We start from the raw sequence: 26,316 nt of genomic DNA, 5'->3' as shown, positions 1-26,316 counted from the left end.
TTGGTGAAATGGTTCAGCAGGTAAGAGCACCCCACTGCTCTTCTGAAGGTCATGAGTTCAAGTTCCAGCAACCACATGGTGGCTCACAACCATCTGTAAGGAGATCTGACTCCCTCTTCTGATGTGTCTGAAGACAGCTGCAGTGTACTTACATATAATAAATAAATAAATAAATCTTTTTTAAAAATCACTAAGTAGTAGCACACCCCTTTGGAGCAGATCTCCGCAGATCCACAAAGATGTACTGTCTTGTAGTGATGCTATATAGACAAATAGATGACTTAACTCTTGATGATCCTATAAGCATTCCAAAAATTATATCTGTGATTATTAAGTTCTTTTATAATGGGACTGCTATTAGGTCCCATTTTCTGATAGTCAAAGCTGTAATGAGAACTCTGCCAGTCTCCCCAGTGTCACCAGTTAATTGCTCTTAGATGGTAACCAGACTTTCTCCTATTCAGAGCACATTCCAAGAGGTTGTAAAACAATTAGCCAAAGGTCATAAAAAGAGAACTAACGGATTATAGGTGTTAGAACAGAAGATAAAAAAGCAACTGGGTTTATCTATACAAACCTTCACTAATAACTTAGTTATGGGGCTGGTGAGATGGCTCAGCGGGTAAGAGCACTGACTATTCTTCTGAAGGTCCTAATTTCAGTCCCAACAACCACATTGTGCCTCACAACTACCCGAAATGAAATCTGACGCCCTCTTCTGGTGTATCTGAAGACAGCTACAGTGTACTTATGTATAATAATAAATAAATCTTAAAAAAAAACTTAGTTATGGTTTTAAAAGTTCAGTGAACCTGTGGAGCTGAGACAGGTGACAGATGTTTAGATAGATAACTACTCCTAATGGATATGCATGTAAACATTCGCTGTTGTAAACTTCTATTTCAATTTATGATTTTTTTGTGTAAACTTGTGATGAACTTTGTAACATGTGATCGTGTATTCTGAAAGATGTTTAAGGTCTGAGGACAAGGAGAAGAGTCAGAACTGAGGGACTGAGGTGAGAGGAACTGAGCTGAGAGAGGAGCTGAGCTGAGGGGAAGTCTTCAGACAGAACACTTTTTAGAGTAGAGAATTCAGAGTGGAACCTTAGAAATTATAGGTAACATAAAATAATAAGAAAGCAATGTGCAGAATGCAGAGGGAAAAAGGGAAAAAGAAGATGTCCCAGAGAGCAGAAGCAGCAGGCAGGATTCTCCTTACCATGGGACAGAACAGGCCCCATGGTAAGGACAAGACAGGTTTAGTCTTATTAAAAGAAACAAGGATGGATGGTGGTGGTGCACGCCTTTAATCCCAGCACTTGGGAGGCAGAGGCAGGTGGATTTCTGAGTTTGAGATCAGCCTGGTCTACAAAGTGAGTTCCAGAACAGCCAGGGCTACACAGAGAAACCCTGTTTCGAAAAAAACAATAAAACAAAAAAAAAAAAAAGAAGAAGAAAGAAAGAAAGAAAGAAAGAAAGAAAGAAAGAAAGAAAGAAAGAAAGAAAGAAAGAAAGGAAGGAAGGAAGAAAGAAAGAAAGAGAAAGAAAGAAACAAGGCTTATTTCTTACAAATATGGGTTTAATTCATTTATCATTGAAAGGGTAGAAGCCTTTTCTTTATGTAATAAAGATTGGAGCGCATTTTTTCATCCAGAATGATTGAGTTCTTTCTGCACCAGTGCTTGGTCTTTGCTCCATATGTATATCTAAGTATGGATGTGTGTGTAAGTATGTAATTGTGAGAATGTATACATGTGTGTGTGAGTATGTAATTGTAAGAATGTATGCATAGGGCTGGTGAGATGGCTCAGCAGGTAAGAGCACCGACTGCTCTTCTGAAGGTCCTGAGTTCAAATCCCAGCAACCACATGGTGGCTCACAACCATCTGTAACAAGACTGGATGCCCTCTTCTGGTGTGTCTAAAGACAGCTACAGTGTACTTACATATAGTAAATAAATAAATCTTTAAAAAAAGAATGTATGCATATGTGTGTAAGTAGTTGTGAGACTGTATTCGTGTGTGTGTGTGTATGTAAGTATGTAATTGTGAGAATGTATGCATGTGTATGTGTAAGTATGTAATTGTGAGAATGCATGCTAGCTGTGCCCAACTGGGTTTGAATGAAAATGAATGAATCTGTATATGAATTTATGTGAGATCATGCATATTCGCTTATGTAAAGGTTTTTCCTTCTGTGAGTGTTATTCTCTTCTGGTTCAATAGAAGTTTATTGCTCCAAACTTCCCCCTAGCCGAACAAGCAAGAGGCATCTGGACAATAGGGAAAAGGCTCTAGCAATTAATCCTTTACTTAATCTCCTGCTGTTTTAGGATGAGATGCTAAGTGCCAGAGACTGCAGTTTCTGGCCTCAGAGGATCACAGAAGGCAGGTCAGCTACAATAGCTTAGTAACTTAGACGTAAATAAGTAAACTTTTTATTATACGGCAACCCTAAATTTCTCGTAAGACATAGTCTTACCCCAGAATCTTGTAAGAAAAAGTCTTAACCTCCACCTTACTCTTCCCCCTCCACTGCCTCAAGAACTGAAAAGAAAGAAGAAACAGCAGCAAATAATCTCTTTAATATCTTTTTATGCATCACTTAGAAGATTCACTGTGGCCCATTATGAGTCAGGGGAAAGGGAAACACCACCCACTCCTTTCCAGCCTTAATCTGTGACTGGGGCTGGGGGCCTAGGGGTGGGGGTCTAGGGGTGGGGGCCTAGGGGTGGGGGCCTAGGGGTGGGGTGCACAAGGAACTCCCTGAGTGGGTCCTCACCAGCGCAAATCACACCTTCTACTTACACTAAAGGTCCAAGAGCCCCACATTTGGGCACGACCTATGCTGGGGTCCAGCCTCGACAAGAGTTGGGGTTCATCAAGGAAGAGGGATACCTGGTAGGTGAATAAGAAAGCACACAGTTGGACTGGGGAGGTGGCTCAACGATTTAAAGCACTGACTGCTCTTCCAGAGGTCCTGAGTTCAATTCCCAGAAACCACCTGGTGGCACACAACCACCTGTAATGGAAACAGATGCCCTCTTCTAGTGTGTCTGAAGACAGCAACAATGTATTCATGTACATAAAATAAATAAAATGTTTAAGAAAAAAAGAAAGAAAGAACACAAACAAGTGAGATGCAGTACTGACAGGCTGGTTTGTTTGGCATGGAGCCTTTGAACTTGGGAGTCAGGATGTGTTGAGACTAAGACTTGGGGAACAACTGCAGAATTGCTCATCGTTGCCTGAGGCGCTAGGTTACTTTCATTTCCACCTAGAGCAAGTGACTGTAACACACATTTCTTTTGAATGTTCTCATTCATGAAAGGCCTTCACTTTAATATTATTAGCAACATCTAATTTGTGGACATCAAGCGGGCTCCTCACACTCTGAAACCAGATACCCCCGAGCCCCCGCAGGTTTTTCTTCCTCATTATCAGGGGTCCCAGGCATCTGGAGCTTAATGTGGGATGTCTCCAACACAAGCAGGGCTAGAACCTCAAGGCAGAAGTTGATGTTGAAGCTATAGAGGGGTGCTACTTACTGACTTGCTCATCATGGCATTCTCAGCCTGCTGTCTTATAGAAGCCAAGACCACGGCCCAGGGATGGTAGCTCCCACAATGGGCTAGGCTCTTCCCCACCAACCACAAGAAATGCCCTACAACCGGATATTATGGAGGTATTTTCTCAATTGAGGCTTTCTCCTTCCAAGTTGACATAAAACTAACCAGGACACTCCCCCCCACACACACACCCCCACTGGATGAGCAGAGCTGCCCTGAACTGGGCAAATGAGGACATTACTGACCACTCCCTCCCTGGGGTTTGGCTCCCGCTCTCAGGGGCAGACACTGAAAATCACAGGCTATGAGAGTTGGAGCCCAGTTTATCCCAAACCGATTTTAGATCTCTGTACCATGTCTAGGCTATGCTCTAGGGTGCTTGTCTCTAGGGCCACCCAGTGCTCCAGCTGAGGCTGAGAGAGAGAGCACACAGTAGGAGTAATGGAGCAGCCCCTCAGGGAAGAGGTCTTGGGCCATGTCAGAACCTGGCAGTCTCCTATTGTGGCCTCTCGTCCACTCCCAGAGCCTTGCCCAGGCAGCCGCAATCACCTACCACAGCATCCTTTGGGTTTGACCCACTGAGCACATGACCCCCAATTAGTCCTGGCAGCATCCCCTGCTCCTCCTGCTTACATCAGAGAGCACAGACTAGCGGATATAAATGCTACTGGACGCTGGAGGGTGCAGAACAGACAAGTCCCACACAGCAGCTTGGCCCAGACCTAGCAGACACCATGAGGACCATCTTTCTGCTCACTCTGCTGACCCTGGCTGCGCTCTGTCTCTCTGACCTCACAGGTATGTGTCCTCCGGGTTCATTTCTTTGGGTAACTACCCTCCTGAAGGTCTCACAATCTGCTTTGGGATGGCAGAGGGGAAGGGACAACACATGAGGGAGACAACAGGGAGGAAACAGAACTAACTACACTGTTTGCTTTACAGATGCCAAGCCCAGCGGCCCTGAGTCTGACAAAGGTACTGGCAGGAAGCCTGGCAGGGCCTTAGCCTTGGCCATCACCCTGTCTCCTAAGCCCCCAAATCCCCTTGGCTTCTGACTGGGTGTCCCCACTTTTCCTCCTGAACCCAGAATTACCTGACCTTGTGTGTCTTCTCCACAGCCTTCATGTCCAAGCAGGAGGGCAATAAGGTAGTGAACAGACTCCGGCGCTACCTTGGGTAAGTGGCCAGAGCCCTTAGCCTTCCATAGTGGTAGGAAGGAGTTGTGCTGGAGTGGTCTCTATGACCTGCAGAGGGCTAGACGTGCAGGTCAATCCCCATGTCCAGGACCCTGGAGCCTCTTGTACAGTGTGGGAAGAGGGTGTGTGTATCCCGTGTATATTAATGCCACTGTGTGTTGGTTGATGTTACTTTATGCTTCTCAGAGCCTCAGTCCCCAGCCCAGATCCCCTGGAGCCCACCCGGGAGCAGTGTGAGCTTAACCCTGCTTGTGACGAGCTATCAGACCAGTATGGCTTGAAGACCGCCTACAAACGCATCTATGGTATCACTATTTAGGACCTGTGCTGCCCTAAAGCCAAACTCTGGCAGCTCGGCTTTGGCTGCTCTCCGGGACTTGATCCTCCCTGTCCTCTCTCTCTGCCCTGCAAGTATGGATGTCACAGCAGCTCCAAAATAAAGTTCAGATGAGGAAGTGCTGGGCTCGAGTCTGTCCATCGTGGTGGTGATAGGGGTCGGGGAAGGCTTCACACTCAATCCCAGAGAGCTACAGTCCAGTTCATTTGCTTCTTTATTATACTGCTTTGTGATGGATAGCAAAAACAAAAACAACAACAAAAACAAACAAGAAAACTTTCCTTCCTAAAGTCCCATAGCCTACCTCCCCACAGCAATCCCCACCACAACCATTATCTCACCGGGGACACATCCAAACACACAAATCAGCAAAGGCTTGGTCACAGTGGTGAGCAAGACAGGCAGCAGTGTGTAGATACAGAGTTGCTGACAAGAGGCACAGTCTGGCCCTGGGGCAGGGTGGGTATGTGGCCCCGATGGAACAAGATCTCAGGGTGACCTGAGGTGAGCAAGGTCCTGGGCAGCTGGGCAGAAGCCCCAGGAGAGGCCTCACACCCCCACTCTGCTCCCTGACTGGTACCTGTGTCCATTCAGACCTTCACCACCTGCCTCTTGGGTCCTCCGTCCTTCCACCTGTCCCTAGAGAGCCTCTTCTTTTCAGCTACCCCTTTCAGGGTCAGAATAGTCGCCACCTTCTCAGGCCCATGTCAGGCAGGGCTCTTCGGAGGCAGTGAGGCCTGGCCTCTGCCTTCCTCCTCGCCAACGGGCCTCACTGTTGTTTAGCTTGGAGTCCCTCTTCCAGTGGGCTACCCTGCAGCAGGGGGCAGGGTCCAGGGATCCGCAGAAAGGAGGCCGTGAAAGCAGCAATGATAAACAGGTTCCCAATCACTGCCAGGCTCAAGGTGGCTACAGTGGCCCCCAGACCCAGGGTGGGCTCCTGCACGGCCAGCCAGGCTCTGCGGGATCCCATATCAGCCAGCACCGCTTCCAGCTGGAAGTGGGTGCCCAGCACGGCACAGATATGGAACAGCTGGTGGCTGTGGCCTGAAGGGCAGATAGACTGGTTAGGTAAAGACCCAGCTTGAACAGATTCACTTGTGATCCAGGGCAGTCACCTGTCCTGTTGGCCTAAGGAGAAAACCTGACTCCTAGAGGTTCTGGAAGAGTAACTGGACCGAGCTTCATAAAGCCCTAAATTCTGTCATTGCTGAGCCTGGGGAGGAGCTGGGACTTGGGGGGGGGGGGGGCTGGGATATCTCTTTGGCTTTATCATCCACCCTCTGGCTAGGATACCCCATGTTCCCAGCGTTCCCAGCTCATTCTGCATGCAGGGAAGCCGTCTCCTTCTCTCCCAGGCCGGTGCTCACCAATATAGTCGAAGCGCCCAGGTGCCAGGCGCTCTGGTAGATGGGCTGCAAAAAGGAAGCCTGAGAGCAGAGCGCAGAGGAGGTGGTAACCATGGTTGGAGCTCAGCGAGTCCCGCCCACAGCTGTGGGCCCCGCCCCAACACAGCCGCAGCTGGTAAAAGAAGAGAGAGCTGCAGGGGAGAGTCTCGGGGAGAAGAAACAAAGGGCACATCTAGGATCTGGTGGGGGAAGGGATGCCCAGAGGGTGGGCACCAGGAGCCTGCGCCTGGAGGGTAGGCAGAGAGCTGAGGTTAGAGACCGAGAGCCACCAGGTGGTAGGTAGAGCAAGGTCTGTCTGGGGAGAGTCGGGGTACCCTTACCCTGTAGAACAGTGGGAGGTTGTCAAACAAGAAGGGGTAGGCAAAGGCAGCCGTGCGGAGAGCCTTGCTGAACCCGGGGTATTCTAGTTCTGGGAACCTGAGGGGCAAGAAAAGCAGGTTGATCTTCAGTGCTGGGTAGGTCAAGAAGAGGTTATCCGGGGCCAAAAGGGGTGAAGGACCACATTCAGAAGGCAGGTGTGTTGAGGCATGGCTGTGACCCCACTGGGAGGTAGAGGCAGGATGAGCAGGATCAAGACTGTCTCAGCCAGATGGTGGTGTGATGTGTGTGCCTGCGATCTCCTTTAGGTCCAGCACTTGAGAGGCAGAGGCAGGGGGCAGATCTCTGCGTTTGAGGCCAGCCTGTTCTATGGAGATCCAGAACTACACAGAGAAACTCAAAAAAAAAAGGGGGGAGGGACAGGGGCTGGTGGGATAGCTTATCCGATATGGTATCCACACAATAAATATGTTTACATGTAATAAAAGGGAAAAAAAAATAAGAGAAGGACCTCAGGACGCAGGATCCCTGCCCCATGTAAATGTCACAGAAAGAAAGAAGAAACAGCCTGCTAGGGCTGGTCCCCGGCAAATAATCTCTTTAATATCTTCTTAAGCTTCACTTAGAAGATTCACTTTGGCCCATTATGAGTCAGGGGAAAGGGAAACACCACCCACTCCTTTCCAGCCTTAATCTGTGACTGGGGGTGGGGGCCTAAGGGTGGGGGCTAGGGGTGGGGGCCTAAGGGTGGGGGCCTAGGGGTAGGGGCCTAGGGGTGGGGTGCACAAGGAACTCCCTGAGTGTGTCCTCACCAGCGCAAATCACACCTTCTACTTACACTAAAGGTCCAAGAGCCCCACATTTGGGCACGACCTATTCTGGGGTCCAGCCTTGACAAGAGTTGGGGTTCATCAAGGAAGAAGGATACCTGGTCGGTGAATAAGGAAGCACACAATTGGGCTGGGGAGGTGGCTCAACGATTTAAAGCACTGACTGCTCTTCCAGAGGTCCTGAGTTCAATTCCCAGCAACCACATGGTGGCACACAACCACCTGTAATGGAAACAGATGCCCTCTTCTGGTGTGTCTGAAGACAGCAACAATGTATTCATGTACATAAAATAAATAAAATGTTTAAGAAAGAAAGAAAGAAAGAAAGAAAGAAAGAAAGAAAGAAAGAAAGAAAGAAAGAAAGGAAGGAAGGAAGGAAGGAAGGAAGGAAGAAAGAACACACACAAGTGAGATGCAGTACTGACAGGCTGGTTTGTTTGGCATGGAGCCCTTGAACTTGGGAGTCAGGATGTTAACCTAGACTTGACTCAGTCCCAGTCTTTTATGGAAATCATACAAGGAAGTTGCATTATAAAATTCATAGGGGGTAGGTAAATACTTCTCTATTTTCCTGTGCTAACATTTTTTTTAAAAAGGCTTATTTATTATTATATCTAAGTACACTGTAGCTGTCTTTAGACACAACAGAAGAGGGCATCAGATCTCATTATGGATGGTTGTGAGCCACCATGTGGTTGCTGGGATTTGAACTCCTGACCTCTTCTGCTCTTCGGAAGAGCAGTCAGTGCTCTTAACCGCTGAGCCATCTCTCCAGCCCCCAACATTTTCTTGTGACACAGAGTAATACAGGTTTAGGGGAGAAAAAAAAGGGAACTATACAATCTCAGACATAAAGCAATATAGACAATATGGTTTCATAAAAGGGCAAACATGAGGTCACACTGCTGACCCTGCAATCTTTATAATTTTTGGACCTCATCTGTCTGTCTACAAAAACATCCTCACCCAACTTGTATAGAGAATTCCTAGGGGGCTGCCACCATCGACCCTGAACCCACAGAACCCCTTGCTGACTTTCTAGGAGATATCTGTAGAATAGTCCATCCTCAATTTTACAATTAAAAAAAAAATCTGTTTTGGGGCTGGAGAAATGGCTCAGCAGTTAAGAGCCACTGACTGCTCTTCCAGAGGTCCTGAGTTCAAATCCCAGCAACCACATGGTGGCTCACAACCACCCGTAGTGGAATCTGATGCCCTCTTCTGGTGTGTCTGAAGACTGCAACAGTGTACTCACATACATAAAAAATAAAAACCTTTTTAAACAAATCTGTTTTAATTATACAGAATTGAGACTAAGACTGGGGGAACAGCTGCAGAATTGCTCATCGCAGCCTGAGGCGCTAGGTTACTTTCATTTCCACCTAGAGCAAGTGACTGTAACACACATTTCTTTTGAATGTTCTCATTCATGAAAGGCCTTCACTTTAATATTATTAGCAACATCTAATTTGTGGACATCAAGCGGGCTCCTCACACTCTGAAACCAGATACCCCCGAGCCCCCGCAGGTTTTTCTTCCTCATTATCAGGGGTCCCAGGCATCTGGAGCTTAATGTGGGATGTCTCCAACACAAGCAGGGCTAGAACCTCAAGGCAGAAGTTGATGTTGAAGCTATAGAGGGGTGCTACTTACTGACTTGCTCATCATGGCATTCTCAGCCTGCTGTCTTATAGAACCCAAGACCATGGCCCAGGGATGGTAGCTCCCACAATGGGCTAGGCTCTTCCCCACCAACCACAAGAAATGCCCTACAACCGGATCTTATGGAGGCATTTTCTCAATTGAGGTTTTCTCCTTCCAAGTTGACATAAAACTAACCAGGACACTCCCCCCCAACACACACACACACCCACTGGATGAGCAGAGCTGCCCTGAACTGGGCAAATGAGGACATTACTGAACACTCCCTCCCTGGGGTTTGGCTCCCGCTCTCAGGGGCAGACACTGAAAATCACAGGCTATGAGAGTTGGAGCCCAGTTTATCCCAAACCGATTTTAGATCTCTGTACCATGTCTAGGCTATGCATAGGGTTCTTGTCTCTAGGGCGACCCAGTGCTCCAGCTGAGGCTGAGAGAGAGAGAGCACACAGTAGGAGTGGTGGAGCAGCCCCTCAGGGAAGAGGTCTGGGGCCATGTCAGAGCCTGGCAGTCTCCGATTGTGGCCTCTCGTCCACTCCCAGAGCCTTGCCCAGGCAGCTGCAATCACCAACCACAGCATCCTTTGGGTTTGACCCACTGAGCACATGACCCCCAATTAGTCCTGGCAGCATCCCCTGCTCCTCCTGCTTACATCAGAGAGCACAGAGTAGCCGATATAAATGCTACTGGATGCTGGAGGGTGCAGAACAGACAAGTCCCACACAGCAGCTTGGTGCACACCTAGCAGACACCATGAGGACCCTCTCTCTGCTCACTCTGCTGGCCCTGGCTGCGCTCTGTCTCTCTGACCTCACAGGTATGTGTCCTCCTGGTTCATTTCTTTGGGTAACTACCCTCCTGAAGGTCTCACAATCTGCTTTGGGATGGCAGAGGGGAAGGGACAACACATGAGGGAGACAGCAGGGAGGAAACAGAACTAACTACACTGTTTGCTTTACAGATGCCAAGCCCAGCGGCCCTGAGTCTGACAAAGGTACTAGCAGGAAGCCTGGCAGGGCCTCGGCCTTGGCCCTCACCCTGTCCCCTAAGCCCCCAAATCCCCTTGCCTTCTGCCTGGGTGTCCCCACTTTTCCTCCTGAACTCAGAATTACCTGACCTTGTGTGTCTTCTCCACAGCCTTCATGTCCAAGCAGGAGGGCAATAAGGTAGTGAACAGACTCCGGCGCTACCTTGGGTAAGTGGCCAGAGCCCTTAGCCTTCCATATTGGTAGGGAGGAGTTGTGCTGGGGTGGTTTCTGTGACCCGCAGAGGGCTACACGTGCAGGTCAATCCCCATGTCCAGGACCCTGGAGCCTCTTGTACAGTGTGGGAAGAGGGTGTGTGTACCCCGTGTATATTAATGCCACTGTGTGTTGGTTGATGTTACTTTATGCTTCTCAGAGCCTCAGTCCCCAGCCCAGATCCCCTGGAGCCCACCCGGGAGCAGTGTGAGCTTAACCCTGCTTGTGACGAGCTATCAGACCAGTATGGCTTGAAGACCGCCTACAAACGCATCTACGGTATCACTATTTAGGACCTGTGCTGCCCTAAAGCCAAACTCTGGCAGCTCGGCTTTGGCTGCTCTCCGGGACTTGATCCTCCCTGTCCTCTCTCTCTGCCCTGCAAGTATGGATGTCACAGCAGCTCCAAAATAAAGTTCAGATGAGGAAGTGCTGGGCTGGAGTCTGTCCATTGTGGTGGTAATAGGGGTTGGGGAAGGCTTCACACTCAATCCCAGAGAGCTACAGTCCAGTTCATTTGCTTCTTTATTATACTGCTTTGTGATGGATAGCAAAAACAAAAACAACAACAAAAACAAACAAACAAGAAAACTTTCCTTCCTAAAGTCCCATAGCCTACCTCCCCACAGCAATCCCCACCACAACCATTATCTCACCGGGGACACATCCAAACACACAAATTGGCAAAGGCTTGGTCACAGTGGTGAGCAAGACAGGCAGCAGTGTGTAGATACAGAGTTGCTGACAAGAGGCACAGTCTGGCTCTGGGGCAGGGTGGGTATGTGGCCCCGATGGAACAAGATCTCAGGGTGACCTGAGGTGAGCAAGGTCCTGGGCAGCTGGGCAGAAGCCCCAGGAGAGACCTCACATCCCCACTCTGCTCCCTGACTGGTACCTGTGTCCATTCAGACCTTCACCACCTGCCTCTTGGGTCCTCTCTCCTTCCACCTGTCCCTAGAGAGCCTCTTCTCTTCAGCTACCCCTTTCAGGGTCAGAATAGTCGCCACCTTCTCAGGCCCATGTCAGGCAGGGCTCTTCCGAGGCAGTGAGGCCTGGCCTCTCCCTCCCTCCACGCCAATGGGCCTTACTGTTGTTTAGCTTGGAGTCCCTCTTCCAGTGGGCTACCCTGCAGCAGGGGGCAGGGTCCAGGGATCCGCAGAAAGGAGGCCGTGAAAGCAGCAATGATAAACAGGTTCCCAATCACTGCCAGGCTCAAGGTGGCTACAGTGGCCCCCAGACCCAGGGTGGGCTCCTGCACGGCCAGCCAGGCTCTGCGGGATCCCATATCAGCCAGCACTGCTTCCAGCTGGAAGTGCGTGCCCAGCACGGCACAAATATGGAACAGCTGGTGGCTGTGGCCTGAAGGGCAGATAGACTGGTTAGGTAAAGACCCAGCTTGAACAGATTCACTTGTGATCCAGGGCAGTCACCTGTCCTGTGGGCCTAAGGAGAAAACCTGACTCCTAGAGGTTCTGGAAGAGTAACTGGACCGAGCTTCATAAAGCCCTAAATTCTTTCATTGCTGAGCCTGGGGAGGAGCTGGGACTTGGGGGCTGGGATATCTCTTTGGCTTTGTCATCCACCCTCTGGCTAGGATACCCCATGTTCCCAGCGTTCCCAGCTCATTCTGCATGCAGGGAAGCCGTCTCCTTCTCTCCCAGGCTGGTGCTCACCAATATAGTCGAAGCGCCCAGGTGCCAGGCGCTCCAGTAGACGGGCTGCACAAAGGAAGCCTGAGAGCAGAGTGCAGAGGAGGTGGTAACCAGGGTTGGAGCTCAGCGCGTCCCGCCCACAGCTGTGGGCCCCGCCCCAACACAGCCGCAGCTGGTAAAAGAAAAGAGAGCTGCCTAGGAAAGTCTCAGGGAGAAGAAACAAAGGGGACATCTAGGATCTGGTGGGGAAAGGGATGCCCAGAGAGTGGACACCAGGAGCCTGCGCCTGGAGGGTAGGCAGAGAGCTGAGGTTAGAGACCGAGAGCCACCACGAGGTAAAGGTGGTAGGTAGAGCAAGGTCTGTCTGGGGAGAGTCCAGGTACCCTTACCCTGTAGAACAGTGGGAGGTTGTCAAACAAGAAGGGGTAGGCAAAGGCAGCCGTGCGGAGAGCCTTGCTGAACCCGGGGTATTCTAGCTCTGGGAACCTGAGGGGCAAGAAAAGCAGGTTGGTCTTCAGTGCTGGGTAGGTCAAGAAGAGGTTATCTGGGGCCAAAAGGGGTGAAGGACCACATTCAGAAGGCAGGTGTGTTGAGGCATGGCTGTGACCCCACTGGGAGGTAGAGGCAGGAAGAGCAGGTTCAAGACTGTCTCAGCCAGATGGTGGTGTGACGTGTGTGCCTGTGATGATCTCCTTTAGGTCCAGCACTTGGGAGGTAGAGGCAGGTGGCAGATCTCTGCGTTTGAGACCAGCCTGATCTATAGAGTTCCAGAACTACACAGAGAAACTCAAAAAAAAGGGGGGGGGGACGGGGACAGGGGCTGGTGGGATAGCTCATCCGGTATGGTATCCACACAATAAATATATGTTTACATGTAATAAAAGGGAAAAAAATAAGAGAAGGACCTCAGGACGCAGGATCCCTGCCCCATGTAAATGTCACAGAAAGAAAGAAGAAACAGCCTGCTAGGGCTGGTCCCCGGCAAATAATCTCTTTAATATCTTCTTAAGCTTCACTTAGAAGACTCACTTTGGCCCATTATGAGTCAGGGGAAAGGGAAACACCACCCACTCCTTTCCAGCCTTAATCTGTGACTGGGGGTGGGGGCCTAAGGGTGGGGGCCTAGGGGTGGGGGCCTAGGGGTGGGGTGCACAAGGAACTCCCTGAGTGGGTCCTCACCAGCGCAAATCACGCCTTCTACTTACACTAAAGGTCCAAGAGCCCCACATTTGGCCACGACCTATGCTGGGGTCCAGCCTCGACAAGAGTTGGGGTTCATCAAGGAAGAGGGATACCTGGTAGGTGAATAAGAAAACACACAGTTGGGCTGGGGGGGGGGGGTGGCTCAACGATTTAAAGCACTGACTGCTCTTCCAGAGGTCCTGAGTTCAATTCCCAGCAACCACATGGTGGCTCACAACCATCTGTAATGGAAACAGATGCCCTCTTCTGGTGTGTCTGAAGACAGCAACAATGTATTCATGTACATAAAATAAATAAAATGTTTAAGAAGAAAAGAAAGAAAGAAAGAAAGAAAGAAAGAAAGAAAGAAAGAAAGAAAGAACACACACAAGTGAGATGCAGTACTGACAGGCTGGTTTGTTTGGCATGGAGCCCTTGAACTTGGGAGTCAGGATGCTAACCTAGACTTGACTCAGTCCCAGTCTTTTATGGAAATCATACAAGGAATTTGCGTTATAAAATTCATAGGAGGTAGGTAAATACTTCTCTATTTTCCTGTGTTAACATTTTTTTAAAAAAAGGTTTATTTATTATTATATCTAAGTACACTGTAGCTGTCTTTAGACACAACAGAAGAGGGCATCACATCTCATTATGGATGGTTGTGAGCCACCATGTGGTTGCTGGGATTTGAACTCCTGACCTCTTCTGCTCTTCGGAAGAACAGTCAGTGCTCTTAACCGCTGAGCCATCTCTCCAGCCCCCAACATTTTCTTGTGACACAGAGTAATACAGGTTTAGGGGGGAAAAAGGGGGAACTATACAATCTCAGACATAAAGCAATATAGACAATATGGTTTCATAAAAGGGCAAACATAAGGTCACACTGCTGACCCTGCAATTTTTATAATTTTTGGACCCCATCTGTCTGTCTACAAAAACATCCTCACCCAACTTGTATAGAGAATTCCTAGGGGGCTGCCACCATCGACCCTGAACCCACGGAACCCCTTGCTGACTTTCTAGGAGATATCTGTAGAATAGTCCATCCTCAATTTTACAATAAAAAAATCTGTTTTGGGGCTGGAGAGATGGCTCAGCAGTTAAGAGCCACTGACTGCTCTTCCAGAGGTCCTGAGTTCAAATCCCAGCAACCACATGGTGGCTCACAACCACCCGTAGTGGAATCTGATGCCCTCTTCTGGTGTGTCTGAAGACTGCAACAGTGTACTCACATACATAAAAAATAAAAACCTTTTTAAACAAATCTGTTTTAATTATACAGAATTGAGACTAAGACTCGGGGAACAGCTGCAGAATTGCTCATCGCTGCCTGAGGTGCTAGGTTACTTTCATTTCCACCTAGAGCAAGTGACTGTAATACACATTTCTTTTGAATGTTCTCATTCATGAAAGGCCTTCACTTTAATATTATTAGCAACATCTAATTTGTGGACATCAAGCGGGCTCCTCACACTCTGAAACCAGATACCCCCGAGCCCCCGCAGGTTTTTCTTCCTCATTATCAGGTCCCAGGCATCTCGAGCTTAATGTGGGATGTCTCCAACACAAGCAGGGCTAGAACCTCAAGGCAGAAGTTGATGTTGAAGCTATAGAGGGGTGCTACTTACTGACTTGCTCATCATGGCATTCTCAGCCTGCTGTCTTATAGAAGCCAAGACCACGGCCCAGGGATGGTAGCTCCCACAATGGGCTAGGCTCTTCCCCACCAACCACAAGAAATGCCCTACAACTGGATCTTATGGAGGCATTTTCTCAATTGAGGTTTTCTCCTTCCAAGTTGACATAAAATTAACCAGGACACCCCACACACCCCCACACCCCCACTGGATGAGCAGAGCTACCTTGAACTGGGCAAATGAGGACATTACTGACCACTCCCTCCCTGGGGTTTGGCTCCCGCTCTCAGGGGCAGACACTGAAATCACAGGCTATGAGAGTTGGAGCCCAGTTTATCCCAAACCGATTTTAGATCTCTGTACCATGTCTAGGCTATGCTCTAGGGTGCTTGTCTCTAGGGCCACCCAGTGCTCCAGCTGAGGCTGAGAGAAAGAGCACATAGTAGGAGTGGTGGAGCAGCCCCTCAGGGAAGAGGTCTTGGGCCATGTCAGAGCCTGGCAGTCTCCTATTGTGGCCTCTCCTTAACTCTCAGGGCCTTGCCCAGGCAGCTGCAATCACCAACCACAGCATCCTTTGGGTTTGACCCACTGAGCACATGACCCCAAATTAGTCCTAGCAGCATCCCCGGCCACTCCTGCTTACATCAGTGAGCACAGAGTAGCAGATATAAATGCTACTGGACGCTGGAGGGTGTGAGGAGCGGCTGTGGCGGCAGCCCCAAGATGGTGCCCGGGACTGTAGCCAAGTCTTATGACTTGTACCTTACTTCCTCATACACCTGAAAGTAAGCCAGGACCATCGTGAGAGCTGCGCAGGTGCACCATGATGCAAGATCGGACCATATGACAAGTGATGATTCTGGCCAATGGACTGCTGTTCCGTGGACTGGGCTGATGGGGCGTGGTTGAGGGGTTATATAAGGGATTGTGATTGGGGGAGGAGATACAGACAGAGAGATTCCTGTGGAGACTTATTCCTGGAAAGAGATTCCTGCATGCATGTTAAAAGACTCCTGAATAAACTGCTTTGAGAAGAATGTAGTGTCGTCGTTCCTTTCTGCTGGTCGGAATTGGAGGCGACAAATTGTGGCCCATATGGGGATGTTCAGAACTCATCGCAGTCAGGGCAGCTAGCTGGTAAGGTTCCCAGGTAAGTGGGACAATTTAAGTTCTCAGATTGAGACAATAAGGTTCCCGGTCTTGGGACAAGTTAAGGTTCCTGGTTTTGGGACAAGTTGCACCAAGCACCATGGGAAATTCAACCTCAGGTCAAACAGTGCACCAAGCCCTTAAGGACTTGCTGAAAGTGAAAGGAATCAGGCTGAAAAAGGAGACCCTGGAGAACTTTTTAAAAGCAGTGGATCAGGTGCTCCTTGGTTCCCTGTATCAGGACATTTTACAGGGCCCAGTTGGGAAAAGTTAGGGAAGGACTTGAAGTTTGCAGAAGAACAGGGAGTTCTCGCTAAAGAGGTGCTGCCAGTGTGGAAGCTAGTACGAAATTGTATCGAGGATAAGCAAAGATGTGGAGTGGAACTCCAAAAGGGCAATGAGGCACTGAATCAGGTGAGAGAGGAGCAATCCCAAAAGTCAGAGGCAGAAGGAAGTTCTAGTGATGGGGATATGTCTGAGGACGATCTGGAGAGCATAGCTGACAGTCTAGAGAAAGTGAAAATTAAGGTAGAACCTTTGGGGTCAGGGCCGCCATGTCCGCCTCTGTATGCCCCTGAGGGAGCATCGGGGCGTAGTCTGCATTCAGAAACCTGGAGGGAACTGCGAGCCCAGTGCTTTCCTGTATTTCAGGATACACAGGGAGGTCATTATCATGAGCCGCTTGATTGGAAGATTGTTCAAAGATTAGTGGAAGGGGTTCGTACTTACAGTGTCAGTGCTGCTTTTGTAAGAGCGCAATTAGAGAACCTGCACCCTTCAGCATGACTCCAAGCGATTGGCAGAATATGGGTCGTGCCGGCTTGTCACCAGGCCAATATCTAGGCTGGAAGGCATTTTTCATTGAGTTTGGTGCCGAGCAAGCAGCGATCAACTCTGGCAACGGCCAGCCAGCCTGGGATCAAGACATGCTGCTGGGACAAGGGAGATTTGTAGCAGCTCAAACTAATTATCCCATCCAAGTGTATGTCTTGACTGGTTGTTGGAGGGCCCTGACCCAGTGTTGGTTTGGGAGAGAGAGTCTGTTTGTGTGTTTCCCCAGGATCACCGACAACCACTCTGGGTCCCAGAACAGCTGACCGGAGCAGTTCAGGGCAAGCAGAACGATGAGGACGTGGATGTTCCTGTGGCTGGAAATGCTCCCGCTAGTGAGAACTGAAGAGCTACGTTAGGGAATTATGTCTGTGTTCCCAAAACCCGTGCGGTTGACGCATTTGGCGCAAGTGTTTCCTCGATTCTTTACATCTAATGCTTCGCTACAATTGCCTTTTTTACCATGGGATGGAGAGATAGCTCCAGTGCATGAATCTATGCAGCTTCAGCTAAAGGGATTGTTGTGTTTTCAGATGATTCAAAATATTTCACAGATGAGTGATTGTGTTCAGCTGTATCTACTAAAGCTAATGCTACCTGGATTTGAGGGGTGTGGCCTGCCAGTATATCCAAGGGCAATGGCACTATACCCTCCTAACCTAGATGGGCCCCCTTTTTGTAGGAGTGTTGGTGATTCCCTTCCACCTTGGACTGGCTGTCAATCTAGAAAAGTAGCTTGGGCAGTGAAGAATTATTTTTCCTTTTTCCCTTATATAGGTACAGTCCATAATAGTTCCTTTTCAGGGTATAATTGGACATATCAAAATCCAGCTCAAGTAGGAGCTAGTAATTCTTTTAATGTATGGTTGTTAGGTGGGGTGAATGGTAGTTGCACTGATCTTTCCCCCTTAAGCATGGTGGCGGGAGGGGCCTGGGGCAATACAAATTTTTATTGGAATGGTTCTAGTGTGTTTGAAACTTCTGTATTTCAATTTGCTGGAGGGAGGAATGTTTCTTTTCAGGCTACGCCTATTTGTATGTGGCCTCCTTTTGTGTTTATTGTTTATAATGTTAGTTATGAGAATAATGTTAATTGTAGTAGTGATATTTGTTATTATAGTATGTGCTAGAATGTATCTGAATATCATTTGGCTGTTGTGACTAGGATGCCTCGCTTGTACCTTGGCCTGTTCAAGCTCCTTCTGCTATGACTTTGTTTAGATCTAAGAGGGATTTTTGGCGTTGCTGCAGCCATTGTCACTTCCTTAGCAATCTCTGCCACCGCAGCCACGGCTGCGGCCATATCCCTTACAAACTGCTGCGGCTGTGAATAATTTATCCGCAGGTGTTGCAGAGGTTTTGGATTGCTGACAGCTGTCCCCCTCTTGAAAGAGTGGGCTGGAATTGGTGGACTTGCCCTGTGTCCGATATTAATCAGCATTCTGGCCTTCTGGTGCACCTGCCGCATGCAGAGTCGTCAGCGCAGAGCCCAAGCCTTGATGATACAGGCTTTTGCGGGTGTGAAAACAGGACAATCTCCTCAACTGTGGCTTGGCATGCTAGAGAAGTAGTCAATGACGGGTAAGACTCCCTGGGCGTGTCACCAACCTAAGACAGGGATCAAACCAATGTTGTTTGTCTCCCGAGGACAGGTAAGGGGCATTGCTGCAGGGGGCAACCTAAGACAGGCATTCTCTCTGCCAATAAGTAAAGACAGGGAGATGTGAGGAGCGGGTGTGGCAGCAGTCCCAAGATGGCGCCCGGGACTGCAGCCAAGTCTTATGACTTTCACCTGACTTCCTCATACACCTGAAAATAAGCCACGACAATTGTGAGAGCTGCGCAGGTGCAACATGATGCAAGATCAGACCATATGACAAGTGATGATTCTGGCCAATGGACTGCTGTTCCGTGGACAGGGCAGATGGGGCATGGTTCAGAGGTTATATAAGGGATTGCGATTGGGGGAGGAGATACAGACAGAGAGATTCCTGTGGAGAGACTTATTCTTGGAGAGAGACTCCTGCATGCATGTTGAAAGGTTCCTGAATAAACTGCTTTGAGAAGAACATAGTGTCGTCGTTTCTTTCTGCTGGTCAGAATCAGAGGCAACAGGAGGGTGCAGAACAGACAAGTCCCACACAGCAGCTTGGTGCACACCTAGCAGACACCATGAGGACCCTCTCTCTGCTCACTCTGCTGGCCCTGGCTGCGCTCTGTCTCTCTGACCTCACAGGTATGTGTCCTCCTGGTTCATTTCTTTGGGTGACTACCCTCCTGAAGGTCTCACAATCTGCTTTGGGATGGCAGAGGGGAAGGGACAACACATGAGGGAGACAGCAGGGAGGAAACAGAACTAACTACACTGTTTGCTTTACAGATGCCACGCCCACCGGCCCTGAGTCTGACAAAGGTACTGGCAGAAAGCCTGGCAGGGCCTCGGCCTTGGCCCACACCCTGTCCCCTAAGCCCCCAAATCCCCTTGCCTTCTGCCTGGGTGTCCCCACTTTTCCTCCTGAACTCAGAATTACCTGACCTTGTGTGTCTTCTCCACAGCCTTCATGTCCAAGCAGGAGGGCAATAAGGTAGTGAACAGACTCCGGCGCTACCTTGGGTAAGTGGCCAGAGCCCTTAGCCTTCCATATTGGTAGGGAGGAGTTGTTCTGGGGTAGTCTCTATGACCCGCAGAGGGCTACACGTGCAGGTCAATCCCCAGGTCCAGGACCCTGGAGCCTCTTGTACAGTGTGGGAAGAGGATGTGTGTACCCTGTGTATATTAATGCCACTGTGTGTTGGTTGATGTTACTTTATGCTTCTCAGAGCTTCAGTCCCCAGCCCAGATCCCCTGGAGCCCACCCGGGAGCTATGTGAGCTTGACCCTGCTTGTGACGAGCTATCAAACCAGTATGGCTTAAAGACCGCCTACAGACGCATCTACGGTATCACTATTTAGGACCTGTGCTGCCCTAAAGCCAAACTCTGGCAGCTCGGCTTTGGCTGCTCTCCAGAACTTGATCCTCCCTGTCCTCTCTCTCTGCCCTGCAAGTATGGATGTCACAGCAGCTCCAAAATAAAGTTCAGATGAGGAAGTGCTGGGCTGGAGTCTGTCCATTGTGGTGGTGATAGGGGTCGGGGAAGGCTTCACACTCAATCCCAGAGAGCTACAGTCCAGTTCATTTGCTTCTTTATTATACTGCTTTGTGATGGATAGCAAAAACAAAAACAACAACAAAAACAAACAAACAAGAAAACTTTCCTTCCTAAAGTCCCATAGCCTACCTCCCCACAGCAATCCCCACCACAACCATTATCTCACCGGGGACACATCCAAACACACAAATTGGCAAAGGCTTGGTCACAGTGGTGAGCAAGACAGGCAGCAGTGAGTAGATACAGAGCTGCTGACAAGAGGCACAGTCTGGCCCTGGGGCAGGGTGGGTATGTGGCCCCGATGGAACAAGATCTCAGGGTGACCTGAGGTGAGCAAGGTCCTGGGGCAGCTGGGCAGAAGCCCCAGGAGAGGCCTCACATCCCCACTCTGCTCCCCGCCTGGTACCTGTGTTAATTTAGACCTTCACCACCTGCCTCTTGGGTCTTCCGTCCTTCCACCTGTCCCTAGAGAGCCTCTTCTCTTCAGCTACCCCTTTCAGGGTCAGAATAGTCGCCACCTTCTCAGGCCCATGTCAGGCAGGGCTCTTCCGAGGCAGTGAGACCTGGCCTCTCCCTCCCTCCATGCCAATGGGCCTTACTGTTGTTTAGCTTGGAGTCCCTCTTCCAGTGGGCTACCCTGCAGCAGGGGGCAGGGTCCAGGCATCCGCAGCAAGGAGGCCGTGAAAGCAGCAATGATAAACAGGTTCCCAATCACTGCCAGGCTCAAGGTGGCTACAGTGGCCCCCAGACCCAGGGTGGGCTCCTGCACGGCCAGCCAGGCTCTGCGGGATCCCATATCAGCCAGCACCGCTTCCAGCTGGAAGTGGGTGCCCAGCACGGCACAGATATGGAACAGCTGGTGGCTGTGGCCTGAAGGGCAGATAGACTGGTTAGGTAAAGACCCAGCTTGAACAGATTCACTTGTGATCCAGGGCAGTCACCTGTCCTGTTGGCCTAAGGAGAAAACCTGACTCCTAGAGGTTCTGTAAGAGTAACTGGACCGAGCTTCATAAAGCCCTAAATTCTTTCATTGCTGAGCCTGGGGAGGAGCTGGGACTTGGGGGGGGGGCTGGGATATCTCTTTGGCTTTATCATCCACCCTCTGGCTAGGATACCCCATGTTCCCAGCGTTCCCAGCTCATTCTGCATGCAGGGAAGCCGTCTCCTTCTCTCCCAGGCCGGTGCTCACCAATATAGTCGAAGCGCCCAGGTGCCAGGCGCTCTGGTAGACGGGCTGCAAAAAGGAAGCCTGAGAGCAGAGCGCAGAGGAGGTGGTAACCATGGTTGGAGCTCAGCGCGTCCCGCCCACAGCTGTGGGCCCCGCCCCAACACAGCCGCAGCTGGTAAAAGAAAAGAGAGCTGCAGGGGAGAGTCTCGGGGAGAAGAAACAAAGGGCACATCTAGGATCTGGTGGGGAAAGGGATGCCCAGAGAGTGGACACCAGGAGCCTGCGCCCGGAGGGTAGGCAGAGAGCTGAGGTTAGAGACCGAGAGCCACCACGAGGTCAAGGTGGTAGGTAGAGCAAGGTCTGTCTGGGGAGAGTCCGGGTACCCTTACCCTGTAGAACAGTGGGAGGTTGTCAAACAAGAAGGGGTAGGCAAAGGCAGCCGTGCGGAGAGCCTTGCTGAACCCGGGGTATTCTAGCTCTGGGAACCTGAGGGGCAAGAAAAGCAGGTTGGTCTTCAGTGCTGGGTAGGTCAAGAAGAGGTTATCCGGGGCCAAAAGGGGTGAAGGACCACATTCAGAAGGCAGGTGTGTTGAGGCATGGCTGTGACCCCACTGGGAGGTAGAGGCAGGAAGAGCAGGTTCAAGACTGTCTCAGCCAGATGGTGGTGTGATGTGTGTGCCTGCGATCTCCTTTAGGTCCAGCACTTGGGAGGCAGAGGCAGGTGGCAGATCTCTGCGTTTGAGGCCAGCCTGATCTATAGAGTTCCAGAACTACACAGAGAAACTACAAAAAAAAGGGGGGGGGGTTGGGGACGGACAGGGTCTGGTGGGATAGCTCATCCTGTATGGTATCCACACAATAAATATATGTTTACATGTAATAAAAGGGAAAAAAATAAGAGAAGGACCTCAGGACGCAGGATCCCTGCCCCGTGTAAATGTCACATTTGTTAAGAGGACATAGATAGCATAAGTTGACCATAAAGGATAGCATACTGGCCAACAGGAATGCCTCCCTCGTACTGCATAGGGTACTGGGGTGGCTCAACAATAATGGGGTGAGCCCTGCCTACCCTTTCAGACACTGGGGATGCCCAGAACCCACCGCGAGTAGCAGGAGAGGCCGGTGCACAGGAAAGAGTTGAGCGCAGCAGCGGGCACGAAGAGCTGGTGTAGGCGGCTGTGCAGCCAGGAGGCCGGCATGGAGTAGGCGGCATAGGGGAAGGCGCAGCCTGTGGCGAGGTGCGAGCTGAGGCTTGAGGGCTCACCCTCTGCACCACCATCCAACCCCACTGCCCTCAGCTCACCCAGGCTGTAGAGGCTGAGCGCCCCGTAGTCCAGGAAGTAGCAGATGTGACGAGCACGAGGCGACATGGAGCTAAAGGTGTGCGCACAGCAGGATGCGAAGGGATAGAGGCAGGCGGGCAGTAGGAAGACCAGCAGCGGTAGGTGGTATGGGTCCGCGCGAAAGCCCGGGCTGCCTAACGCCAGGAGGCGCCACAGGAAGTACCTGCGCCAGGCACCTGCTCAGGCGCTGGGGCCGTAGTGCCCCTGCCCACCTGGCACCCGTCTGAACCTAATTCGCTCACCAGGTGGGCAGGAAGTGAGTCCAGATGTTGACCGTCTCATTAGTCATCTGGAAGGAGCTGAGAACACAGTCTAAGGCAGAGCTTGTGGGGCATCGGTAGCCAGACATGATGCCTTCTTCCCAAAACACCTGGGGGTGGTGGGGGAGCAGAGCAGTCATCATTAGCAGGCCTTTCCCCTCCATGAAGTGTCAGGTAGCCGGGCATAGTGGCTCATGCCTTTAATCCCAGCACTTGGGAGACAGAGGCAGGTGGGTCTCTGTGAGTTCGAGGCCAACCTGGTCTACAGAGTTCCAGGACAGCCAAGACTACACAGAGAAACCCTGTCTCGAGAAACAAAAAACAAAATAAGAGGTGTCTGGAAACACGATAGAAGATGCACTAGAGATTGCAGTGGTCCCAAGTCAAACACAACCCAACCTATTTCTTACCAGCCTTCCAAACCCACAGGGCAAACAACAGAACCAGAATATTGGGATTAAATAGGATGGGGGAATACACACACACAGGGTGTTCTGCAGATGGGGATTCTGAGAGGAGGGACGTTTAGGAATGTGAGTAGAGGTCACACGTTCTATACTGAAATTGAAACGTAAGAAAGTTAGCTTGCAGGAAGAACTTCCCAAATAGCTAATATGAGAAAAAGCTCTGCCCCAATGAGTTCTCTGAGGAAGGCGAGGTTGATGGATTGGGGCCCCTCACCCGGGGGACCTGATGGACTCGAAGGAGTTGAGGCATCTTGAGACTGAGCATGGTGGCCGGATACCTCCACGTTGACCTGGAGACAGAAGGTCAGGGATTGGCACCCATCCGGTTTCCTATGACCAGATTCAGACTAGAGTCAGCCACTCAGGTGGCCCCTTTCCCCTCCTGGTCCTAGCCTGGGGCATCCAGTCCTGCTTCAGAGGTCCTCAGTCTCTGCGGGTCTGCAGTGAAGGGCTCCCCAGCAGCGAGGCTGCCTCCTGTTAGTAACTCCATTTGCGCCTCGGCCAGAATCCTCAATCCAGGAGGCCCCACATAGAGGACTAAGACCTCCACACCCAAAATTGGTGCCCTCGAGGAAATTGCTAAAGAAGGGCAAGGAATTAGGGGGTGTCCTCCTTTTCTAGAGGATACCACTTGTGCCCTTGGGAATACTCAGAGCCCCTGCCCCTCCTGGGTCCCGTGCCCCTCAGCCCAGACCTGTTTGCCGCGTCCGGGTGGCCTCGGCTCCGCCTGCCCGCCCGCCTCTCAGCCGCCTCTCCCAGCACATTCCTTGGCACCGGCGGAGGGGCGGAGCGAATGAAGTGGGCGGGGCCACTGACCTGGACCGATAGGACCCTTTCTCCCATCTCAGACTAAAACTTCCCAGCAACTCCACCCTCTCTTCTTGCCTCTAGCTCCGCCCATTCTGGAGTCTTTCTAGGATCTAGGGGGCTTCACAACCAGTTTGTCCTCTGAGATGGGTTCTGAGGATCTTGCCCAGCTTAACAACACAAACCTGGTCCCCAGACCCTTCATCCCAAGTGAAGAGGAGGTGTAGGAGAGATGCCTGTGCTGAGTGTTGCCCAGCTGCCCCGGGAAAGGCTGAGCTGAACCGGGGAGAGGTCCCTCTGCCCTCAGCAGTAGGGTCTGGAGAGCTCTGCTGCAGTGAGGAGTGCGAGGCTGGGAAGGTGCTTCACTTCCATTTCCCCAGATGTGAGCTGCATTATTACCCCAGAGATTGACCACGCTCCCAGCCAGGCTGACTGGACTCCACAGGCAGAATCTGGTTCCTGCCACTCAGATTGACAGGGGAAAAAAGTGACTGAGGATGTGGGCCAGGCCTGGCAGAATGGAGAGACAGGAGAACAATCTTAGCCTTGTCTGCCTGTCATGGGGCAGCACGGGGTGGCCCAGCCCCATTAGCAGGCAGCTCACTTGGCCTCCTGCACACAGCCAGCCCTTCAGGGTGTGTCTGGACCCGCTTCACTGTGCTGTCTAGATCAGGCTAGGGGCCCAAGCTGGGATCTAATCTTCTTTGACCAGGACACCTGGCCTGAGTCTCCCACGATCTGAGGTTGCTAGCAGGAACTCCAAAACCAACTGCAGCTGCATCTCAAAAGCAATGCCTATTTTGCCCTTGGTGAATGTTGGCCCACCTGAGAAGGAAGGATGCACCAATCTAATTTACCTTGCCACCGTCTGAGTTGCCACCCCAGGATGGTAGGAATAAAGAACCTTGATTTCAAGCCTCACCCTTTATCCCTTCTGGAGGACATGACCCAGATGGGAACACCAAGCCAGCCCCAGACAGTAGATTCATCAAACACTTCTGCAAAACAGGTATGGTGCTTCCTGTGATCTCAACCTTGGAGAGATGGAAGGAACCACTGAAGTCTAAGGCTGGCTTGGCTATGTAGCAGTTTGGAAGCCTCCTTGAGTTTCCTAGAACTCAACTGCATGTGCTGGAGATACAGTTCCGTGGTACTGATGTGGAACTCAAGCACTGCTTCCAAAACACCCCAAAGGTACGGAGTGTTCCAGCCAGGACTGTGTGAGTGGAGGTGAGGGTGTAAATGTTACTCAACATGGATAAGGCTCGGACTCTCATGACAAAGGATACAGTGACTTACAGTCAACCAAAGGCAAACCTCACAGGCACCTCAGAGGGGGCAATGTAGGGTCACAAGCATCACTAAGTCTAGGTCTAACCATTAAGTCCCCTGTACTCTTATCAACAAAAGCATGATTCTTGGAGGTAGGCAAGACCCTGGGTAACAACTATTCAAAAAAATATCACTGGCAGAGCATAGGGGCACATGCCTTTATCTCAACACTCAAGAGGCAGATACAGGCAGACCTCTTAGTTTTAGGCCAGCTTAGTCTAGAGTGAATTCCAGGACAGCTACAAAGAAACTCTGTCTGGAAAAAACCAAAAACAAACCCAAAACAAATAAACCCAGACAAAACAACATCCAAACCAAACCAAAAACTTGGGTACAAGTCTGGCAATATGTATTATCTATGCTGTGCGAACTCCTATCTGCCTAAATGGTCAGTCTGTTTCTGTTTAAATTAAGTGTAACCTGGGACAGGACCTGAAAGGAACTTAAGGACAATGTTTGCGGCATGCATAAGCATAAAGTGTGAGTATTTCCTGTTCAAGGTCAACGTCGTTTGTGTTTTGCCTGGATAAATCCTTACAATGTATATGTCTGGTGCAAATGGAAGTCAGAAGTGGGAGATGGCACCAGATTCCCTAGAAACGGGACTGTGGATGACTGTGAGCCACCATGTCGTGCTGGGAATTGAAATCCGTCCTCTGCAAGAGCAACAAGTGCTTTTAGCCACTAAGTCATCTCTCCAGCCCCATCAAGGTTGACTCTCTTCCAAGTGTAATGTCTGAGTCTCACTAAGGTGGTGTGTATTTCTCACAGTGTG

General features: G+C 50.4%; 4 protein-coding genes, 1 long non-coding RNA gene and 1 pseudogene across 14 annotated transcripts, besides 16 other annotated features; 3 read left to right on the top strand and 3 right to left on the bottom strand.

Annotated features, from left to right (window-relative positions):
• The first annotated feature begins 4,253 nt into the window (after nt 1-4,253).
• Nucleotides 4,254-5,225, top strand: Bglap (bone gamma carboxyglutamate protein). Its single transcript, NM_007541.3, has 4 exons — nt 4,254-4,368; nt 4,513-4,545; nt 4,689-4,746; nt 4,953-5,225. The coding sequence occupies exons 1-4, from the start codon at nt 4,305-4,307 to the stop codon at nt 5,083-5,085; spliced, it is 288 nt and encodes a 95-aa protein (NP_031567.1). The 5' UTR covers nt 4,254-4,304; the 3' UTR covers nt 5,086-5,225.
• On the bottom strand, nt 5,300-6,951 carry Gm6821 (predicted gene 6821; annotated as a pseudogene).
• Nucleotides 8,702-10,037: a promoter, noted in NCBI's record as "-1316 to +13 promoter fragment". NCBI's record gives its function as "drives expression in bone and calvaria" and the evidence as "EXISTENCE:reporter gene assay evidence [ECO:0000049][PMID:7891679]".
• Nucleotides 9,355-10,037: a promoter, noted in NCBI's record as "-647 to +13 promoter fragment". NCBI's record gives its function as "drives expression in bone" and the evidence as "EXISTENCE:reporter gene assay evidence [ECO:0000049][PMID:7891679]".
• Nucleotides 9,399-9,420: a protein binding site, noted in NCBI's record as "OSE2b". NCBI's record gives its function as "positive regulation of promoter activity" and the evidence as "EXISTENCE:protein binding evidence [ECO:0000024][PMID:9804819]".
• Nucleotides 9,550-9,578: a protein binding site, noted in NCBI's record as "VDRE". NCBI's record gives its function as "stimulates promoter activity" and the evidence as "EXISTENCE:protein binding evidence [ECO:0000024][PMID:12580760]".
• Nucleotides 9,550-9,578: a transcriptional cis regulatory region, noted in NCBI's record as "mOC VDRE". NCBI's record gives its function as "mediates downregulation by vitamin D" and the evidence as "EXISTENCE:reporter gene assay evidence [ECO:0000049][PMID:9112412]".
• Nucleotides 9,847-9,877: a protein binding site, noted in NCBI's record as "GRE probe; contains OKE". NCBI's record gives the evidence for it as "EXISTENCE:protein binding evidence [ECO:0000024][PMID:15751078]".
• Nucleotides 9,861-9,875: an enhancer, noted in NCBI's record as "OC Krox element (OKE); -161 to -147; sensitive to glucocorticoid". NCBI's record gives the evidence for it as "EXISTENCE:reporter gene assay evidence [ECO:0000049][PMID:15751078]".
• Nucleotides 9,872-10,037: a promoter, noted in NCBI's record as "-147 to +13 promoter fragment". NCBI's record gives the evidence for it as "EXISTENCE:reporter gene assay evidence [ECO:0000049][PMID:7891679]".
• Nucleotides 9,874-9,895: a protein binding site, noted in NCBI's record as "OSE2". NCBI's record gives its function as "negative regulation of Runx2-mediated promoter activity" and the evidence as "EXISTENCE:protein binding evidence [ECO:0000024][PMID:19759027]".
• Nucleotides 9,874-9,895: a protein binding site, noted in NCBI's record as "OSE2". NCBI's record gives its function as "necessary for promoter activity in bone" and the evidence as "EXISTENCE:protein binding evidence [ECO:0000024][PMID:9182762, PMID:9804819]".
• Nucleotides 9,874-9,895: an enhancer, noted in NCBI's record as "C oligo; contains OSE2 element". NCBI's record gives its function as "can act as enhancer when multimerized" and the evidence as "EXISTENCE:reporter gene assay evidence [ECO:0000049][PMID:7891679]".
• Nucleotides 9,878-9,910: a protein binding site, noted in NCBI's record as "mOG2 probe". NCBI's record gives its function as "negative regulation of Runx2-mediated promoter activity" and the evidence as "EXISTENCE:protein binding evidence [ECO:0000024][PMID:12551949]".
• Nucleotides 9,906-9,947: a transcriptional cis regulatory region, noted in NCBI's record as "B oligo; contains mOCE1 and OCBox region". NCBI's record gives its function as "contributes to promoter activity" and the evidence as "EXISTENCE:reporter gene assay evidence [ECO:0000049][PMID:7891679]".
• Nucleotides 9,950-9,981: an enhancer, noted in NCBI's record as "A oligo; contains OSE1 element". NCBI's record gives its function as "can act as enhancer when multimerized" and the evidence as "EXISTENCE:reporter gene assay evidence [ECO:0000049][PMID:7891679]".
• Nucleotides 9,963-9,974: a protein binding site, noted in NCBI's record as "OSE1". NCBI's record gives its function as "coordinates with Runx2 to positively regulate promoter activity" and the evidence as "EXISTENCE:protein binding evidence [ECO:0000024][PMID:15109498, PMID:15377660]".
• Nucleotides 9,973-9,991: a protein binding site, noted in NCBI's record as "-49 to -32 probe". NCBI's record gives its function as "positive regulation of promoter activity" and the evidence as "EXISTENCE:protein binding evidence [ECO:0000024][PMID:15831452]".
• On the top strand, nt 10,019-10,984 carry Bglap2 (bone gamma-carboxyglutamate protein 2). The gene is made up of 4 exons (NM_001032298.3): nt 10,019-10,133; nt 10,278-10,310; nt 10,454-10,511; nt 10,718-10,984. The coding sequence occupies exons 1-4, from the start codon at nt 10,070-10,072 to the stop codon at nt 10,848-10,850; spliced, it is 288 nt and encodes a 95-aa protein (NP_001027469.2). The 5' UTR covers nt 10,019-10,069; the 3' UTR covers nt 10,851-10,984.
• An 80-nt stretch (nt 10,985-11,064) lies between these two features.
• Gm21956 lies at nt 11,065-12,900 on the bottom strand. The gene is made up of 2 exons (XR_001783911.2): nt 12,599-12,900; nt 11,065-12,381 (listed from the first exon to the last, which is right to left on the bottom strand). It is a non-coding gene; the product is annotated as a predicted gene, 21956 (long non-coding RNA).
• A 3,078-nt stretch (nt 12,901-15,978) lies between these two features.
• Nucleotides 15,979-20,104, top strand: Bglap3 (bone gamma-carboxyglutamate protein 3). Of its 4 annotated transcripts, NM_001305448.1 has the most exons (7): nt 15,979-16,181; nt 17,241-17,346; nt 18,357-18,592; nt 19,112-19,247; nt 19,392-19,424; nt 19,568-19,625; nt 19,832-20,104. In NM_001305448.1, exons 4-7 carry the CDS (start codon nt 19,184-19,186, stop codon nt 19,962-19,964), a joined length of 288 nt encoding a protein of 95 aa, NP_001292377.1. In that variant the 5' UTR covers nt 15,979-16,181; nt 17,241-17,346; nt 18,357-18,592; nt 19,112-19,183; the 3' UTR covers nt 19,965-20,104. The 4 variants fall into 4 exon arrangements, with proteins under 4 accessions (NP_001292377.1, NP_001292378.1, NP_001292379.1 ...); NM_001305449.1 differs by lacking the exon at nt 17,241-17,346 and having other exon boundaries at nt 15,979-16,168; NM_001305450.1 differs by lacking the exon at nt 15,979-16,181 and having other exon boundaries at nt 18,484-18,592.
• A 74-nt stretch (nt 20,105-20,178) lies between these two features.
• Nucleotides 20,179-24,648, bottom strand: Paqr6 (progestin and adipoQ receptor family member VI). Of its 7 annotated transcripts, none has more exons than XM_030252787.1 (8): nt 24,395-24,642; nt 23,617-23,692; nt 22,918-23,045; nt 22,636-22,838; nt 22,434-22,560; nt 21,719-21,815; nt 21,351-21,501; nt 20,179-21,031 (listed from the first exon to the last, which is right to left on the bottom strand). In XM_030252787.1, the coding sequence occupies exons 1-8, from the start codon at nt 24,412-24,414 to the stop codon at nt 20,757-20,759; spliced, it is 1,077 nt and encodes a 358-aa protein (XP_030108647.1). In that variant the 5' UTR covers nt 24,415-24,642; the 3' UTR covers nt 20,179-20,756. The 7 variants fall into 7 exon arrangements, with proteins under 7 accessions (XP_030108647.1, NP_940802.1, XP_006502072.1 ...); NM_198410.3 differs by lacking the exon at nt 24,395-24,642 and adding an exon at nt 24,097-24,131; XM_006502009.4 differs by having other exon boundaries at nt 22,434-22,838; nt 24,395-24,648.
• Nucleotides 24,649-26,316: the final 1,668 nt, after the last annotated feature.

This window comes from Mus musculus, chromosome 3 (assembly GCF_000001635.26).
Source record: "Mus musculus strain C57BL/6J chromosome 3, GRCm38.p6 C57BL/6J".
In the NCBI taxonomy this organism is placed as follows: domain Eukaryota; kingdom Metazoa; phylum Chordata; class Mammalia; order Rodentia; family Muridae; genus Mus; species Mus musculus.
This window is presented reverse-complemented; position numbering and strand designations above follow the sequence as displayed.

What these genes read in the sequence shown, in the direction of transcription:
- Bglap (NM_007541.3), top strand. Translation starts at nt 4,305, where the DNA reads ATGAGGACCATCTTTCTGCTCACTCTGCTGACCCTGGCTGCGCTCTGT. An exon ending in CTGTCTCTCTGACCTCACAG is followed by an intron (nt 4,369 to 4,512) that starts GTATGTGTCCTC and finishes TTTGCTTTACAG; the next exon opens with ATGCCAAGCCCAGCGGCCCT. An exon ending in CGGCCCTGAGTCTGACAAAG is followed by an intron (nt 4,546 to 4,688) that starts GTACTGGCAGGA and finishes TCTTCTCCACAG; the next exon opens with CCTTCATGTCCAAGCAGGAG.
- Bglap2 (NM_001032298.3), top strand. Translation starts at nt 10,070, where the DNA reads ATGAGGACCCTCTCTCTGCTCACTCTGCTGGCCCTGGCTGCGCTCTGT. An exon ending in CGGCCCTGAGTCTGACAAAG is followed by an intron (nt 10,311 to 10,453) that starts GTACTAGCAGGA and finishes TCTTCTCCACAG; the next exon opens with CCTTCATGTCCAAGCAGGAG. An exon ending in AGACTCCGGCGCTACCTTGG is followed by an intron (nt 10,512 to 10,717) that starts GTAAGTGGCCAG and finishes TATGCTTCTCAG; the next exon opens with AGCCTCAGTCCCCAGCCCAG.
- Bglap3 (NM_001305449.1), top strand. Translation starts at nt 19,184, where the DNA reads ATGAGGACCCTCTCTCTGCTCACTCTGCTGGCCCTGGCTGCGCTCTGT. An exon ending in CTGTCTCTCTGACCTCACAG is followed by an intron (nt 19,248 to 19,391) that starts GTATGTGTCCTC and finishes TTTGCTTTACAG; the next exon opens with ATGCCACGCCCACCGGCCCT. An exon ending in CGGCCCTGAGTCTGACAAAG is followed by an intron (nt 19,425 to 19,567) that starts GTACTGGCAGAA and finishes TCTTCTCCACAG; the next exon opens with CCTTCATGTCCAAGCAGGAG.
- Paqr6 (XM_006502007.3), bottom strand. Translation starts at nt 24,245, where the DNA reads ATGGGAGAAAGGGTCCTATCGGTCCAGGTCAGTGGCCCCGCCCACTTC. An exon ending in GAGTCCATCAGGTCCCCCGG is followed by an intron (nt 23,046 to 23,616) that starts GTGAGGGGCCCC and finishes CACCACCCCCAG; the next exon opens with GTGTTTTGGGAAGAAGGCAT. An exon ending in GGCCTCTCCTGCTACTCGCG is followed by an intron (nt 21,816 to 22,433) that starts GTGGGTTCTGGG and finishes CTTGCCCCTCAG; the next exon opens with GTTCCCAGAGCTAGAATACC.